The 20,466-nt window shown below is 33.0% G+C and overlaps 1 protein-coding gene across 3 annotated transcripts in view; it reads right to left on the bottom strand.

Annotated features, from left to right (window-relative positions):
- Window positions 1–282: 282 nt before the first annotated feature.
- Window positions 283–20,466, bottom strand: part of LOC149782036 (uncharacterized) — a 54,768-nt gene continuing 34,584 nt past the window's right edge. For 2 of the 3 annotated variants that reach the window (XM_089933445.1, XM_089933446.1), the window contains exon 9: window positions 283–15,900. In XM_089933445.1, coding sequence (XP_089789571.1) covers window positions 11,207–15,900 — 4,694 coding nt within the window. In that variant the 3' untranslated portion in view covers window positions 283–11,206. The remainder of the gene's footprint in view (window positions 15,901–20,466) is intronic. The other variant, XR_016414205.1, reaches the window with a different exon arrangement.

A 20,466-nucleotide genomic window follows, 5' to 3' on the forward strand; every position in this document is an offset into this window, starting at 1 on the left:
AAATTTGAGAATCTTTAAAAAGTGGATTTAAAATTTCAAATAATTTTAACTTTTCTGTTGCAAAGGCTTTGGTATTTCATACAGTCACAAAACATAATTTGTTGCTATAAATTTGAGACAAAAATTGAATTCCAAAATTTTGCAATGTCTACATTTATTATGGTCATTAGAGATTCATTATAAATAATTAGTATCTGCAATCTTCACATGCCTAAGTTTCTAATAACTTATATTAAGAGTTAATGTACAATTAATGTTTAATTCCTCAATGAAAGACCAAGCTCAGTTATTTCCCTTTAATCAGTTAACTAGTGCCATAAATAAAATGAGTCAAACAAATATAAAAAAGACTATTCTGTCCTGGCTTTACTTAATCTTCCTTTATCTAATTATAATAACATTTTAGTTTGCTAAAAAATATTTTATTTAAGCTTTGAGTAAATATTATATAACTTATTCTATGTTCTCATAATTCCAGCAAAGACATGGGTTTTACAGGAGTCTGATGCTATGTATTGTCTTTTCTTTCAAAATACCATTAAATTATTTTTATTGATTTCAGAGAAAACAAAATACCCAAGTTATCAAATGAAAATCATTACTTAAGCTGATTATTGGTAAGATCTATCAATTGATGAATAAAGTTATACATTTATCAAAATTTGCATGACCATTGGCTAAATAAATCGATAATGAACAATTAAAATAGTAATAATTTGTATGTATCACTTTATAAATCAATTTGCTTTGAATTGATAAAAGCACTACCCCTGCATTCTTAAAACTTGCTGCAATCCAAACTCGAACTTGAACTCCAAACTAATGATTTCATTTTAACATTCTAGTAGACGAAAAACTCAAAAACTCTAACTACAAGCTAATGATTTCATTTTAACATTCTAATAAATAAGAAACTCCAAACTCTCAGAACCGATGATTTCATTTTAACATGTAAGTAGACAAGAAACTCTAAACTCACACTCCAAACCAATGATTTCATTTTAGCATTATTGTAGACAATAATGCCAAACAAATGCATATTTTAACATCCTACTAAACAAAAAACTCTAAACTCAAACTCCAACTAACAATTTTAACATACTGGTAGACAAGAAAATCCAAACCTGGACTCCATGCCAATGATTTCATTTTAATATACTGGTAGACATAAAAACTCCAAACCTGGACTCCATGCCAATGATTTCATTTTAATATACTGGTAGACATAAAAACTCCAAACCTGGACTCCATGCCAATGATTTCATTTTAATATACTGGTAGACAAGAAAATCCAAACCTGGACTCCATGCCAATGATTTCATTTTAATATACTGGTAGACATAAAAACTCCAAACCTGGACTCCATGCCAATGATTTCATTTTAATATACTGGTAGACATAAAAACTCCAAACCTGGACTCCATGCCAATGATTTCATTTTAATATACTGGTAGACATAAAAACTCCAAACCTGGACTCCATGCCAATGATTTCATTTTAATATACTGGTAGACATAAAAACTCCAAACCTGGACTCCATGCCAATGATTTCATTTTAATATACTGGTAGACATAAAAACTCCAAACCTGGACTCCATGCCAATGATTTCATTTTAATATACTGGTAGACATAAAAACTCCAAACTTCCACTCCATGGCAATGATTTCATTTTAACATACTGGTAGACAAGAAAATCCAAACCTGGACTCCATGCCAATGATTTCATTTTAATATACTGGTAGACATAAAAACTCCAAACCTGGACTCCATGCCAATGATTTCATTTTAATATACTGGTAGACATAAAAACTCCAAACTTCCACTCCATGGCAATGATTTCATTTTAACATACTGGTAGACAAGAAAATCCAAACCTGGACTCCATGCCAATGATTTCATTTTAATATACTGGTAGACATAAAAACTCCAAACTTCCACTCCATGGCAATAATTTCATTTTAATATACTGGTAGACAAGAAACTCCAAAGCAATGGTTTCATTTTAAAATGTCAGTAGACAAGTAAAGTAAAAAACACTGGCAAATATTTACACTTATCAAACATTGTATACTTTTTATTCCATGATGAATCAAGCAAAGTTTGTTCCAACATAATTCATCAGGAAACAGCTATGCTTAACAATGTAAATGTTATTATTACATCTTAAAACATGTATGGTTTGTCCTTCCTAAATTCACTGGCAAACATTTACACTAACCAAACACTGTATCAATGTTATTATTACAGTTTGCTCTCCTCCCATAGTTCACTGGCAAACATTTGCACTAACCAAACACTGTATCAATGTTATTATTACAGTTTGTTCTCCTTCCATAATTCACTGGCAAACATTTGCACTTAGGGAAGATTATCTAAATATCATATTTCATGACAAACATTACACAGCTTGTTCCTCCAATGTTCATGTGGAAACATTTACACCTAGCAAACATGTATAACTGTTATTATAACATGATGAATCATTCACAGTTCATCCTCCAAAGTGGCAAGCATTAGATATCAGTTATTATTATTATTATTATTATTAGCAGTAAGTAGTAGTACATGTAGTTAACATTAAAGTTTTCTGGCAAAAATTGCATAACCATTGTTATTACATGATGGAATAACCAGCTTGTCCATGCCAAGTTCACTAGCAAACATTTACAGTTAGCAAACATTGTATAGCTTTTATTATGAAATTATGAATCATCCACAGCCTGTCCCTCTAAAAGTTCAACGTCAAACAGTGCATAACCATCCTTATTACATGATCATCCAACGTGTCCCTCCTAACTTCAAAGGCAAAAATTGACACTTAGCAAACACTGTATAGCTGTTATTATTTCATGACAGATCATTCAGTTTGTCCACCCGATCTAAACATTTACACTTAGCAAACACTGTACAGCTGTTATTATTTCATGATGAATCATCACAGTATGTCCCTCCCAAGTTCACTAGCAAACTTTTACACTTAACAAACAATCACACACAACCTCAAATTCACTTGCAATCATTTACATTAAGCAAACACTATATACCGGTACATATTATTACATGATGAATTGTCCAAAGTTTGTCCCTCCAAAGTTCAGTAGCAACAATGTACAGTGTTATTATTACATGAAGAATTGTCCAAAGTTTGTCCCTCCAAAGTTCAATAGCAAAAACTGTACAATGTTATTATTTCATGATGAATCCCAAGTTTACTGGCAAACAGTTACAGTTCACAATCATTGTGTAAGTGTTATTTTTAACATGATGTATCTTAGATGGTTTGCCCTTTTAAAAAATTCAATGGCAAACATTTAAACTTATCAAACATATAATAATCAATAATACTGCATGATAAATCACCAAATGTCTGCAAATACACTGTTTAAACATGAAAAAGTACTCAAACAGTTGTTGTTGTTGTTGTAGTGTTTAACGCCATTTTTCAGCACATGATAGGCTATACATGGCAGCCAGTATTAATGGTGGAGGAAGAACCCTGAAAAACCCAGGGAAGAACCACCAACCTACGAGAAGCTACTGGCAGGCTTTCCCACGTACCCATGCTAGCCGAGCCTTGGACTCGAACCCACGCAGACAGAGGTGAGATGGCAGTGATCCGTAATGGAGAGCGCTTTAGACCACTCGGGGCCCCTACTCAAACAGTACATTCCATTTAAATGGTTCAACATTACTGGCATCTTAATATCAGATGCATCAAACCAACCAAAAGTAGTGCTTATCATGTAACATTTAATAATGAATGACTGTGCAGGCTTCTAAACAGCAGGTAATGATAATACTGTGAAGAGAATAAGACCAACATCAGGTCTGTGGTAAACATCATTTTTCTCAAACACCACTATATCAACAGTAAAAATGCAAGAAAAGTTTGCATATTAGTAATAATACACCATGATAAAGCATGTATTAAAGAATTAAGATGATGAATTTAATAAGTAATTTATGTACACATTAAACATGTTTGAAGTAAAATTCTGAGTTCAAATTCAACATTTAGAACATCATTGGAGTCATTGAAGTCTCAAAGTCCTTTGATTCTAGTATGCATGCTGAATGATATGTCTATAGGAATATTATAATAACAAACAATAAGATCTGTGTATCTCTGGGCATCTATTGCGCAGATTCAATAATCTGTCCTTTGACCTTTCATTTAACAAATAAAATAGAACTTGTGTAGCTCTACCCATCTGGTATTCATGTTCAATGATCTGTCAATTGAACCTTTCATTAAAACAAATAATTGTCTTGTTTGTGTAGCTATATGCATCTAATGTGCATGCTTAATGTATACAAGGTATGTTGCAAAACCAAGTGAGCAAGATGCATGTATGCCAATACCTACTTTGCATGTGGACTGCTCACCTTGTTGTCCTACAATCAGGTAGACAAGAAAAAAACCAAACTGTTCCACAGGGTGACCTACCACTAGGTAGAATATATATATACATAAAATAAGGTACAATACCTATATACTGAAAATACAGTTGAATACCTATATACTGAAAATAAGGTAGAATACCTATATATACAGAAAATAAGGTAGAATACCTATATGCAGAAAATAAGGGAGAATACATGTACTGGTATACAGAAAAAAGCAGAACACCTATATACACAAAATAAAGAGGAATACCTACATACAGAAAATAATGTAGCATACCTATATACAGAAAGTAAGGTAGAATACCTATATACACAAAATAAGGTAGAATGCATGTATTCAGAAAATAAGGTAGCATACCTATATACATACAGAAAGGTAGAATACCTATATACACAAAATAAGGTAGAATGCATGTATTCAGAAAATAAGGTAGCATACCTATATACATACAGAAAGGTAGAATACTTATATACAGAAAATGAGGCATCATACCTATATGCAGAAAATAAGGTAGCATACCTATATACAGAAAGTAAGGTAGAATACATGTATACAGAAAATAAGGCTGAATACATATATACAGAAAGTAAGGTAAATACATGTATACAACAAATAAGGCTGCATACCTATATACAGCAAATAAGGTAAAATACATATATACAGAAAATATGGTAGTAAACCTATATACAGCAAATAAGGTAGAATACATGTATATAGAAAACAATCAAGGTACTCACCAAACCAAATCTGATGGCATATAATCATCATTTCTTTCAATCTTCAAGCTAGAACAACATTAAATTTGGTGAAATTCTTGTTTTTGCAGTTTTTTTAAGTTCTTACAGGTTTTCTATTTATAGTAACAACAGCCATATCTGACGATAAAATGGCAATATTTTGTACAAAGATAAAACCTTTATGTCAGAATGCCTGCAAAATCAGGCATCATACATATATGCAGAAAATAAGGTAGCATACCTATATACAGAAAGTAAGGTAGAATACATGTATACAGAAAATAAGGCTGAATACCTGTATACAGAAAGTAAGGTAAATACATGTATACAATAAATAAGGCTGCATACCTATATACAGCAAATAAGGTAAAATACATATATACAGAAAATATGGTAGTAAACCTATATACAGAAAATAAGGTAGTAAACCTATATACAGCAAATAAGGTAGAATACATATATACACAAAATAAGGTAGAACATATATATATTACACAGAAAACAATCAAGCTGCTCACCATGCCATATCTGATGGAAAATTATCATCATTTCTTTAAATCTTCAAGCTAGGACATTGTCTGTCAAATTTGTGAAATTCTTGTTTGCATTTTTGGGGAAGTTCTTAAAGGTTTTCTATTTAAGGTAACAACATCCATTATCTGATCATAAAATGACAATATTTTGTACAAAGATAAAACCTTTATGTCAGAATGCCTGCAAAATGTGATGCTTGAACATGAAATGTACTCAAAAAGCACATTCGATTTTGATGGTTCAGTAGTAAAGACATCTTAAAATCAGATGCATTAAACAAACCAAAAGTAGTGCTTATCATGTAACAATTTGTTAATGAATGATTGTGCAGGCTTCTAAACAGCAATTAATGATAATGCTGTGAAAACAATAAGATCAACATCATAATGCAAGAAAAATTGGCATAATAGTACTAACACACCTTGATAAAGTAATATTAAACAATTAACATTATGAATTGAATGAGTAATTTATGTACAAATTAAAAATGCTCTAGGAGTTCAAATTCAACATTTAGAACATCATTGGAGTCCTTAAAGTCTATTGCATGAGTATGAATGCTCAATGATATTGTCCAACAAATAATAAAAACGGTGTAGCTCTGGGCATCTATTGTGCATATTCAATGATCTGTCCTTTTAATCTTTGATTATAAAAAAAAATAGAAACCCTGTAGCTTGTGCATCTGGTATTCACACTCAGTGATATGTCCATTTGACCTTTTAACGAAAAAGAATAGAACCCATGTAGCTCTATGCATCTAATATGCAAGCTCAGTGATCTGTCATTCTGTCCTTTCAATATACTGACTAATAGGACTTTTATGCAGCTATATGCATTCATTTGCATGCTCAATGTATACAACATACTTTATAAAATCGTGTGAGAAAAATGCATGCATGCCAGTACCTGCTTTGCACATGGACTGCTCACCATGCTGTCCTGCAATTAGGTAGTATACACATGACAAGAAAACAACCAAACTGCTCCACTTGGTGACCTACAACTAGGTAGAATACATATATACAGAAATTAAGGTAGAATACATATATACAGAAAAAAAGGTAGAGTATATGAATACAGAGAATAAAGTAGAATACATGTGTACAAAGAATTTGGTACAGTTTTGGGGAAGTTGTTATAAAGGTTTTTTTTTATTTACAGTAACAATAGACATCTGATAATAAAATGGTAATATTTTTTAAGACAAAGCCTTTATGCCAGACTGCTTTCTGACAAATGGTCAAATTCTGAAATATATGCTAATCATATGCTGAGTCACATCAAATAATATATGTAAATTTCAGTGATAATCATGCGCAAACAACATGATGATCACATTGGCCTGTTTGTGAAGTTTGATCAAATCCTGTTAAAAATAGTGTTCTGAGTGGTACAAATCCTCATATCAGATTTATGACACCTAATAAATGTATGCATAGGTCTCAGTCATAATAGAAACCAATGACCCAAGTGGGCCTGATATCACTTAACTGTTGTACTTATCAGCTGACTATTCACTTAGAAGGCTTATTAACTATTATAAAAATGTCCTAAGTAAACTGTTTCCCAAAAGTTTAGATCATGCTAATGTGACCCATTTTTATTTTGACACAAATTCTTTATTAAGATTATTACATACTTAATATGCACAATTTCTTGCTTATAACTGAAGTTTCCTATGATCTCAATTATAATATATCCAAAATATATGAAAATTATACTTCAAGAGTGGTAACAACATCAATCAACCAGGTACAAGATCATTTCATTAACATGCATTGCCCTCAATTACTTTTTGTTAATGCACAAGATCTTCATACAAGCACATGTTCCAAGTTGATCAAAACTAGATAATAAGCTCAACCAATCATCTACATTATCACATAATAAATGTCCATGGGCCTTGCTCATTATTCAAATAGTTTCAAGGCAATCCTCCAAGTAGTTTTGGTACAGTTGAGATAACAAACTTGTGCTAATGGATGACAAACAATGAATGATGGATGACACAACCAACAGACAATAGATGAACCCATTAGCTTCTCTGGTCTATGACCAGTAAATGTAAATATGAGGCATCATTACAAGTATTCTGGTAAAAATCCCTGTCAATATGATGTTTTGTTAAGAAGATGTATCAGGAACAAGATTTTCAGCATGGCTGCTTATGTCCCTATACCTGATTTTAGATGAGAACTATTTTCTTTTAGGAACAACCAGATGCAAATATAACTTTCTGTTCAGGAGGCATAGTGATAACATGCTTTTCAAGATTAATCTGTGGTAACCATACTTGGAGATCGAATTGGTAGCATTTTCATACAAGACCAACTAGAAATCATGAGAATTTGTCTCTAGTGAAAACCCCATGTTGATTGGACCACCCATTCAGGAGGAGTAGTGATAACAAAATTTTCAAGATGACTTGTGTGGTGGCCATAATGGATGCCTCAACAATAATATCTTCATTTAGGATCAACAAGATCAAGGATGTATGTGTGTTAAATGTTCACATCATTCATCCAGTTTTGGAGTAGAGATAACAAACTGGCACTGATGAATGGATGATAGATGGAGAACAGAAACAGACCGTGCCATAAGCTCTCCTGGTTTATAACCAGTAGAGTTAAGATTTGGATCACATATATGGCTGCTGAGTGGTAAAAAGCTCAGCTAATCATTTGAAAGATTACTTCATTAATATGCATGGATCTAATTCATTATCAGAAACATCCATGATCTTAATTGTATAATATTTCAAGTTTGATCAAAATACTGCTTCCTCATTGGTTATACGTTTAGGCAATTACATGCAAGATCAATTCTTTCATGTGTTAGCATCTCACTACCTAAACATCCTCAAACTACAAGCACATATTCCAACTTTGATCATAATATGATCAGACATATGGCCTGAGTGGTTAACATGTATGGTCAATCAAAGATCACCTGAAAAAAACTTGTTCTTCATTAAACTTGTCAAAAGACTTCATGATGGAAACATATATCAAGTTGGATTAAATGTAAATTTAATAAGACTTTGAGAAGCGTAAAAAACTCAATATATGTAAAAAGCTAAAGAGCAAAAAGCACCCTTCAAATTTAAAGAGGTTGAATCTAAATCTGATATTCCTACTCCACCCCATTTTCTGCTTAATTCTTTTCTACTACTTGGTTAGTGACATTGTTTTCTCAATTACCAGATTGGAGACTGATACCAAGGGTTCAACGGTAAAAGCATATGATTACAGCACAGTGTAAACTGCAGTAATAGTTTACTTATTTTACTGTTGAACCCTCGGTATGATGTCTCCAATCTGCATTTGTAGCAAAAATTGAGTTAGTGTCATATTTTCGATAAGTGATTCTTCTTTTATTGTGAGAAAAATCATCATTTACTAATATATAATCCTTTACCCAGAATCCAGAAACAATTAAGGGGATATATGCTGATAGCTCAAATCACTTACAGTGAACGGGGTAACTAAGAACAATAGCTGATGATATATACCTTCATCACCTTCTTTCAGAGCAAGAGTATAATTTTATTGGATCGTCAATGGTGCTGAAATTCAATATCACCTTCTAAATAAATGTGTTCTGTTCAGCTAATTGACAATGACAAATTATGTTTACTCTGCTGTGCTTTCTTTGCTGATAGAGCATTGCTTCCTGAATCGCACTCTTCAAAAATGATAACAGCATGAACATTTTTCGAAGAACTGTTAATAATGCATTGCATTTTATATATGGCATAAAAGTCCAAACAAACAATGTTACCACCGATCACAAACTGTATTAAGCTTGCTTCTACATTCTCATTTAATGAAGTGATGTGTAATACTATCTAATCTTCAGGAAGTATCTTTGATGTACTTAGAACTTCAGATGAATTGGCTGGTTCTACTTTGTGTACTTAATCTATTCAAATTAACTAACTGGACTCCCACAGCAGAACTGAATACAATGCAACACTCAATCTATTTTCAGCCAATTATATAGTCACTGAAGGTGGGTTTTTATATATCTCAGACCGCCTTACTTTTTAATTGCCTCTAATTTTGCTGCATGCCCTGAGAATAGGTTTAGCTAACCTTTGAGTAGGTTACTGTTCATACATACTACATCTTACAGGCAGTGGTCAAGAAAGATAGTGATTTTATTGTTGTTGAAAAAACCTTGGATCTAAGATTCCTAAAAATCGTATTTTTCTAAACACAACAGTGTTGGGGGATTTTAAAGTCCAATATTGTGTATTTTGTTTGATATGGCATGACATGCAATGAATACAATAGTCGGTGTAAATCCTATTCTGTAGTGATATCTTAATGGGCACAAAGTTTATACTGTATACAGGAAGAGGAAGATTCTGTGTTGTAAATGAGACTCCCTCCTGAACTAGCAGATCACATACATCAAACTTCCGATGTTTATAAGCATTTATAATGCTTCAGATGCATCATCACACTCAGGATCCCAACTTAAGGTACCTTTCAAGTGCTGCAATGCTTTCTCAATGTGCTCAAATGATCCACTGCATACAACCTGATGAAAATTCTTGACTGTTAATGAGACTGATTCTTCAATGTTAATGAGATTCCCTTCTGAATTAGTAAATAACACTCATCATCCTTCCTTTGACTATAAGCATTTAATAATGCTTAATATGCATGATCATACTCAGGATCCCAATTTTCAGTATCTATCAAATGCCGTATTGTTCTCTTAATGTACCCAAATGATCCCCTGGATACAACACTAGAAAGATTCTTCAAAGTTAATGAGATTCCCTCCTGAAATTGCAGATCACATACATCACACCTCTCTTTACTAAAAGACTTTTCTAATGCTTTAAATGCATCATCTCCATCAGGATCCCAACTGCCTGTCTCTTTCAAATTTTGTATTGTTTTCTTAACGTACTCAAATGATGCACACTTGGAAGATGCTTCATTGGAAATGAGACTAACTCTTGATCTAGCAGATCACAGATCTCATATCTCTCTTTACTAAAAGAAATTTCTAATGCTTTAAATGCATCATCACCATCGGGATCTAAACTGCCTGTCTTTTTCAAATTTTGTATTGTTTTCTTAATGTACTCAAATGATGCATTGGATACCACACTAGAAAGACTCTTCATTGTTAATAAGATTCCTACCTCAACTAGCAGATCACACACATCATATCTCCTTTTACTATAAGCATTGTCTACTGCTTTAAATGCATCATTGCTCTGAGGATCCCAATGGTCAGTGTTTTTCATATTCTGTATTGCTTTCTTAATGTACAAAAATGATACCTTACCTACAATATCAGGAAGATTCTTCATTGTTAGTGAGACTCCCTCATAACCTAGCAGATCACACGTATCATCCATCACTTTACTATAAGCCATTTCTGGTGATTTAAATGCATCATCACACTCAGGATCCCATCTTTTGGTATCCTTCAAATGTTGAATTGCTTTCTTAACATGCTCAAATGCTCTACTGCATACAATACGAGTAAGCTTCTTGATTGTTAATGAGACTGATTCTTCATTGTTAATGAGATTCCCTTCTGAATTAGTAAATAATATGCATCATCCTTCCTTTGACTATAAGCCATTTCTAATGCTTTAGATGCATGATCACACTCAGGATCCCAATTGTCAGTGTCTTGCAAATGTTGTATTGTTCTCTTAATGTACCCAATTGATCCACCACTGGATACTACACTAGAAAGATTCTTCATTGTTAATGAGATTCCCTCCTTAATTAGCAGATCACATATATCATACCTCTCTTTACTGAAAGAATTTTCTAGTGCTTTAAATGCATCATCTCCATCAGGATCCCAATTGCCTGTGTCTTTCAAATTTTGTATTGCTTTCTTAATATACTCAAATGATCCACTGGATACCACTCTAGGAAAATGCTTCATTGGAAATGAAATTGACTCTTGAAATAGCAGATCACAGATATCATATTTCTCTGCATTAAAAGCTTTTTCTAATGCTTTAGATGCATCATCACATTTAGGATCCCAATTATCAGTGTCTTTCAAATGTTTTATTACTTTCTTAACAGAACTCACTGATACAAGATAACTACACTTTCTTATGATAAAAATATTCTCTGTTGATATTTCACGAAATCCCATTGTTCTTGGAAGATTCTTCATTGTCAATGAGACTCCCTCCTGAACTAGCAGATCACATGCATCATACTTCTGATGTTCATAAGCAATTTCTAATGCTTCAGTTGCACAATAACATTTAGGATCCCAACAGTGATTGTCTTTGAAATTCTGAATAGCATTCTTAATGGATGCAAATGAGGGATTGTATACCATATAAGGAAGATTCTTCATTGTTAATGAGACTCCCTCCTGAACTAGCAGATCGCATACATCATACTTCTCATTCTTGCAAGTATTATTTAATGCTTCAAATGCATCATCACACTCAGGATCCCAATTGTCAGTGTCTTTCAAATTCTGTATTGCTTTCTTAATGGATTCAGATGATGTATTGTATACCAAACTAAGAAGATTCATCATTGTTATTGAGACTCCCTCCTGAATTAGCAGATCACATTTATCATACAAGTCTTCGTTATAAGCATTTTCTAATGCTCTAGATCCATCATCACACTTAGGATCCCAATTTCCAGTGTCTTTCATATTCTGTATTGCTTTCTTCATGGACTCAAATGATAAAATGCCTACCATATAAGAGAGATTCTCCATTGTGAGTGAGACCCCCTCCTGAATTAGCAGATCACATTTATCATACAAATCTTCATTATAAGCATTTTCTAATGCTCTAGATGCATCATCACACTTAGGATCCCAATTTCCAGTGTCTTTCATATGTTGTATTGCTTTCTTAATAGACTCAAATGATAAGACATTTACCATATAGGGAAGATTCTTCATTGTTAATGAGATTCCCTCCTGAGTTAGCAAATCACATTTATCATACAAATCTTCATTATAAGCATTTTCTAATGCTCTAGATGCATCATTACACTTAGGATCCCAATTGTCAGTGTCTTTCATAGTCTGTATTGCTTTCTTCACGGACTCAAATGATAAAATGCCTACCTTATAAGAAAGATTCTCCATTGTGAGTGAGACTCCCTCCTGAATTAGCAGATCACATTTATCATACAAATCTTCATTATAAGCATTTTCTAATGCTCTAGATGCATCATCACACTTAGGATCCCAATTTCCAGTGTCTTTCATATGTTGTATTGCTTTCTTAATAGACTCAAATGATAAGACATTTACCATATAGGGAAGATTCTTCATTGTTAATGAGATTCCCTCCTGAGTTAGCAGATCACATACATCATACATGTCTTCATTATAAGCATTTCCTAATACTTCAACAGCATCATCACACTTATGATCCCAATTGTCAGTGTCTTTCATAGTCTGTATTGCTTTCTTAATGGACTCCAATGATGCCTTGTACACCATATGAGACAGATTCTTCATTGTTAATGAGACTCCCTCCTGAACTAGCAGATCACACACATCATACTTCTGTTTAAGATAAGCATATTCTAATGCTTTACACGCATGATAACATTTAGGATCCCAACTGTCAGTGTCTTTAAAATTTTGTATTGCTTTCTTAATGTGTTCAAATGTATATACCAAACAAGGAAAATTCTTCATTGTTAATGAGACTCCCTCCTGAACTAGCAGATCACACACATCATACTTATGTTTAAGATAAGCATATTCTAATGCTTTACACGCATGATAACATTTAGGATCCCAACTGTCAGTGTCTTTAAAATTTTGTATTGCTTTCTTAATGTGTTCAAATGTATATACCAAACAAGGAAAATTCTTCATTGTTAATGAGACTCCCTCCTGAACTAGCAGATCACACACATCATGCTTATGTTTAAGATAAGCATATTCTAATGCTTTACACGCATGATAACATTTAGGATCCCAACTGTCAGTGTCTTTAAAATTTTGTATTGCTTTCTTAATGTGTTCAAATGTATATACCAAACAAGGAAAATTCTTCATTGTTAATGAGACCCCCTCCTGAACAAGTAAGTCACACACATCATACTTCTCTTGTCTATAAGCAATTTCTAACACCTCAGATGCACTATTACTCTTAGGATCCCAATTCTCACTGTCTTTCAGATACTGTATCACTCTGGCAATTGCCTTCTGCGAATTATACTTTAACAGTGCAGGAAGCATGCTCAGTAATGGATTTACCTCGTTTTTCAGGAGATAATCTGCCATATCAAACTTCTCATTACAGATGCTTAGGAAGAGTGCTGTGGAATATGGATTGCTATTTTCTTTTCTTTCTCTTAAATAAGTGACTGGTCTTTGGAATTGCTGACATAAATGTCTAAAATTCCAATGTGTACTATATGGCTCCCAATGTGGATTCCACTTATTATGACTTTTCAAATGTTCCACCACCTTCTTCAAAAGACTGATATCTCCATGTTGTACAGCATCTACTGCTTGCATGCTCTCCGTTATGATCCCTTCTTGTATCAAAAACTCGATCAAGCTCTGGTTTCCTGATATACATGCTCTACAAAATGCATATTTTGCCTCCTTACATCCTGGATTGAAAACCTGACTCCTCTTTAAAGCTTCTAGGATATTTTGAACCCTTATGAGGTCACCATGCTTTGCAGCATTACAGAGACTTACATGTGTATAACATGCATTCATAGTAATTAGTTTATCTGCTGTCTGAAAATGGTGGTAGTAGAGAGCTAATTCCAGTAGCTTCTGCTTGTGTTCACATTGCCAACAGTCAGAGGTGTTATAACTATGTGCACATGCCAAGAATTCCAATAATTCACTATACACTAATCTTACTACTTCTTCATCAATTTGTAAAATATATTGCATAAATGTGTTACACTCTCCTTCTGATAAATCTTTTCCAGACACAGATGAAAACTGAAAAATCCATGAACTGTAATGAGCTGTGAAAAAATCCTTGATCCTATTATCTTTCTGCAACTCAAACTTCAGTTTCTTCAAATAATCATGATGTTTGAAAGATGAATGTTTCACAACACTCTGTATAAGACCTCTATCTACAACATCATGAACCATCCTTTCTGCCAGAAGTCCATATACAGACACAGGTATAAACACATTCTGAGAATTACCATCCTTGACCTTTGCAGTGTAGGTCCTCTGATATAAATATTCAGAGTCACCATATTTTACAACCATCTCTGGACAACGACCCCCAAGGACTTGTCCTACTGCCTCACATATTGTAGCATGAGTGAACTGGATACAAGGTTTAAAAGACCGCACACTAAAATCATATGACATGGACTTCACAATGTACAAGTCCAAAAAGTTGTCATAAGCATCTCTCAGTAATGTGATGGATGCATTCCTTTCTGAAATGCACAAATTGGAAGCCAGTTGCATCAATAATTGTTTGTCAATCTCAGGCATGGTTTCAGGTGATAAATTCTCCTCTTTTATTTTACCCTTGCAGAAAAGAAAAGCCAGAGATAGGAATCTTGCAGCCTCTAACTCAGTGATATTTGCAACAAAGAATTTACATGGAGATCTGAAGAACTCTGGTCCTCTATCAAATAACTTACCATCCCCTGCAAATAGAAAGCAGCACTGGGGAAAACCAACCAGCCCACTAAAATTAACTATGCATTTTTCTTTTTCATCTTCTTTCATGTTTTTCTTATGCCTTTGAAGCTCTCTGTTCAAAATGCTGATCTTCTCTGAATCTTTTAATTTTTTTGAGGACAGTGTCAGTGTCAAGTCATTAGAAAAGAGTTTCAGTGATCCTAACTTGGAATAAGCCCTTGACAGTATGTCATCTCTAGTCGTAATGATGACCTCTAAATTTCCTGCATCAACATGTTCCTGTATGGTAGGTAGATAAACCATCCACTTCTGCAAACGGCCAGAATCAAGGTCAAATCGTCCTAATATGTCCTCCAACACAACAATGTCTACCCATTCTGTGTCCACTTTCATCCAGTCTCGTGGAGAATAAAGCACCACACGCTTATCTTTATACATTTCATTATCTATGAGGTGAAGGGCTGTTGTCGTCTTGCCTTCTCCTGGGTTCCCTCTAATAACAATAGCTCTTTTCCTCTCTAGCAATTTCTTAGCTTCTTCTGCTTGGTTTGTTGGAATGCATTTTAGACTTCTGAGTGTATTAAGCTTGTCCTCTATCTGATCTAAAGGAAAGAAAACTAAATCAATAAAAATGAAAGAAAAAAAGCATGACAAAGAAACTTCCTTAGGACAAAATACTAATAATTTCATGTCAAATCTCCATTCTTTTTAATATATGTCTCACAATCCAACCCCACACCCCTCATTCCAAACTGTTACCTGAGTGATGTAACCCAAAGTCTATCACATATAATTCAAATCTGCTCAAGTCAGACCTAATATAAACCATTTAATATAAAATTAACCTTAATTAATTAACTGCTTCTATATTGCAATTTTATACGGAGGAGACTGTCTCATGCAGGTTTCACATCATGATGTGTCCTGCTCCTAGAAATACCTGCACAAAGTTGGTCAGAAAATATCAGAAAACATTATTGTCATGACTAGTTCCCTTACTTACTCTTTGATCAAACAACATATCCCCTCTCAAAGGTTATGATCACAACCATATAGCATGTTTAGTTAATTTCTACCAAGCACTTTCAGGATTACTGATGATAGAGAGATGGATGGAAGGACAGATAGAAGGTATTACATGGTATATATATTTATGTGTAATAACTACTGTATAATTAAAAAGAATTAAAATATATTAATAGATTGCAGATTATTATTTGGTAATTGTTAATAATGACTATAAACTGTCAGATAATACAATCAGAATAAGAGGCAGGCAGCGGACATAAATGATTTTCTATTTTAGCAAGGGTTTTGAAATAAAAGACTTAATCTTTAAAAAAATATCCACATTGGGAAGATATAATCAGTGAAATTTTGCATTTAATTTTGAATTACATTATGTAAATGTATTCAAGTAACAAGTAGTACAATTTATTCAAATTTTTGCACATGTTGTGACCTTGTAACTTAAAGTAACACCTGTCCTGAAATACCAGTGTTTTTGAAATACCAGTGTTGGCTGTCTGAGGGTTTGTCTCTCATGCCTAGTTCAATATATATATATATATATATATATATATATATATATATATATATATATATATAGTATGTATGCTGTATCAATGATATACGAGATGCATAAACTTTTCATCAAAAGGAAACGAGGCTTGAAAAATGAAAAATTTATACTAGTGGTATATCATTGATACAGCGTACATACTGTGCATATATTTTATTTATATCACACACACATACATATATTGCCCTTTGAATGGAGTTAAGATTTACTACAGTCAGATGTGTATTGAACGAGTGAATGAACTCCACACATCTCTGAGTGTGTCTGCTACAAAATGTAGTTCTGTGCCTTTTGTGACTATTCACAATCACCTTTGCATATTAATAAGCTGATTGTTTTCTTTCTTAGTTTCTCTTTTTTCTTCTTCACCTTGATTAAGTCAATATAATACATACCTTTGATTTAAACATGAAACATGGTTTTGATGATAAAAGTAGAGCACTACAAACATATCATTAGCTACGCCATTCACATGAAAGCTTAGCCATTCACGTACCAGCACATGGAAATTAATGTGGAATAGAAACTAAGCAAAATGATGAACCAACAACAGATAATTAAAATATTTTATATATTTACAGCTTACCTAAGTCATTATTCTGCTTTAGTAACAGTACCACCGATCATAAACTCTCTCTTCTTCTGGTCAGTTTGACTTTAAAACTCTCTCTCTCAATCTTTGGTTGGTTTGACTTCTCTTTTAACATCATTCACAAGTCCAAAGACATCGTGGGATGACAAAAAAGAAAATCCTCTACACTGGTCATTTCATAGATTTTAGCCCATATCTTGCTACAATGGAACAGAGAGAGAGAAAGAGATAGGCATTTGGATATTTTCATATTTAATTATTAATAATCCATTTTTAGAACATAATAGTATGTTTAAGAAACAACAACAAAACATTAAATACATCACAGTATGTGCATAACATAACCGAGAAATTTACCATGCAATGTTGACATGATTTGCAACTTTTTATTATTGATAAACACTGTAGCTAAATCCCAAGGAAAGTGCACACATATCGTTACGACGAATCATATTCTTGGAGGTTACTTGGTTTAATTTCCAATTTGAGGTTTTAATCCAGCCCAAATTCCTTTTCTCTCTCACTCCAAAATTCTGCATTCTTTGTCCAATATGCATGAGAGGGGAGGAGGGGGGAAAGAAAGCAGAAATGATTAAGATGTGAACCATATTAAATTCATTTAAAAAACAGGGATTATTAATACTTTTTATCATTATTTTCATACATCACTATTGATTAATGTGTGGAAATTGATCATTGATCTAGAATCAACTCCAGACGCTCGTGAGAATTTTTATATATGCGTATTATTGTGCCATGGGTTGATTTAATGTGTGTGTGTATATATATATATATATATTCAGTGGTTATAACTGTAAACAGAATATCTAATGTTGACCATATTAACACACAGGCAATAAATGTAAACAGAAGACTTATTATTGATCTTAGTATTATTATGTTTTACTTGAGATAAAACAGACAGATCAAATATTTTGCTTACAGTATGACCTAAATTTAATTGGCAATTGTACATATGTTATAGAAACGATACAGCATGAATACAACAAGTACTGTAACATATTAAACCCTTATCAAAAGTTATTTAGTTATTTTATAAATCTATCTTTAATTTATGTACAATTTGTAACATTTTCTGCAACTATGCAATATTATAAAGAAAGGATTTACAAGAACATAAAAGGTGCTCATCATAAATTGATTTTTTTTAAATATTTAGATTGTAAAAAGAACTCATTTTTTCTTATTTTTTTCTTATTTTATCACCTGGCAACTTGTATATGTTGATTTTAGAGTATGTACGTATATTTGTATGTATGTAAACTATGTATGTATGTATGTATGTATGTATGATAAGGAGATATTCATTTCATTCCATTACTGAAACACATGTAGATATAAATTATGTTCCATCAAACTCAAAGAGAGTAGGTCCTATTGATCAGCATGTCTTCCATACTCACTAAGATTAGTATATTTCAGTTGGAACAAATATATTTCATTTTTATACGCTGTAAATAGCAACAAACCCATTGGAAACCAAACTGCCCCTCAAATATACTGTTCGAGTCATTCTGCTGCTCTGTTCCACTGTATGCATCTCAGTAACTGGGAAGATGCTTGCGAGAACTAAAAAGCAGTACATGACGTGATAAATTCAGTGCTCACCAATCTATTCATCCATAAATTCAAGATCTGGTCAAAATGTATTTGTAGATGTGTATATGAATCTCGGAAGTGACAGTCTGACCTTGATTCCAATGTTAAGTGAAGCGGGTCATCAAACTCATTTATAACAGTGTTGATATCTTGATGATACACAGGCTTATATAGCAAGTCTGATGAAAAATGACGTGTTCAGAAAAATGATCTTGTGAATGTCCAGAAGCTCATCCAATCTGTTCATAATATGTGTGGATGTTCATCATAAATGATCTCATCCATGATCTTGAAGATATAAGCTTATATACCAAATTTGATAAGGATCTATAATACCATTTTTCGTGCACTGGTTTAAGTTAGATGTTTTCGAGTTTAACCTAGATGTTTTCGGGTCAGCTGAGACCTGATTTGAATGTACATCTCCACTGTCCTTCAGTACATTTAGCTGATCAATCATCTGTGTTAAATACCACTCATTAATATTGTAACAATAGATTCTGCACCATCACAATACATGTAATAATTACAATACCATTCACATGATCCTTATGGATTCAATTTTGTACCACAAGGTCAAGGTCACTCAAGAAAAAGGGTTACCCATACAGCAATGTTGGCAATCTTGTCAGGTTTACAATCATTAGTGTGGTTCAAATGCATAATCCCTAATTGTTGAGAATTTTATGCTTTAATAGCAGGTTTAAAAAACACATGAGAACTTAATTACTTAAGATTACAAATGTGGTATTAAGTGTGTTAGCTCTAATATGTGTGCAAAAAGAAGTTGGGACTTTATTTCAGATCCCAGCATTTATGACAGATGTTAGTACTGATTAACTTAATTACTGCAGTTCAGATTAAAGCTTCATCACTTGCAAATGGAAATGCATGTCTGTATACTTGTAAACTTATACAGAAACGTGCATAATTTTTTTTAAATGAGAGATCCATTAACATAGGTACCCATGAATGTGTATTAAATGAGAGATCCATTAACATAGGTACCCATGAATGTGTATTTTGTAAACTGTTATGACTCTTTCGTCTGAAACCAAGTAACAGAAAAGAGTGAAAACCAAAAAATTTTGACAAATTCAACAAATATTTTATTTCACTAGGATACAAAGTGAAAATTTCAAAAGGAACTTATGGTATTGTGAATTATATCCCAAATACCCATAAAAATGCTATAGTATAGAGTATTTTGAATTCGTTCAAAACCTGTATATTCTGATATGCCATTAGCTGGGAATAGTGCTGATATGCTGGCAGACTTGATGTAGTACAAAGCTAGAATCCAAAATATCCTTGAATGAAGAAACAAAAATTCCAAACTAGTAACGAAATCTTAAAGTCAAAGGGCACGTTGAA

Source organism: Sinohyriopsis cumingii, chromosome 15 (assembly GCF_028554795.1).
Source record: "Sinohyriopsis cumingii isolate HCF-2022 chromosome 15, ASM2855479v2, whole genome shotgun sequence".
Classification (NCBI taxonomy): Eukaryota; Metazoa; Mollusca; class Bivalvia; order Unionida; family Unionidae; genus Sinohyriopsis; species Sinohyriopsis cumingii.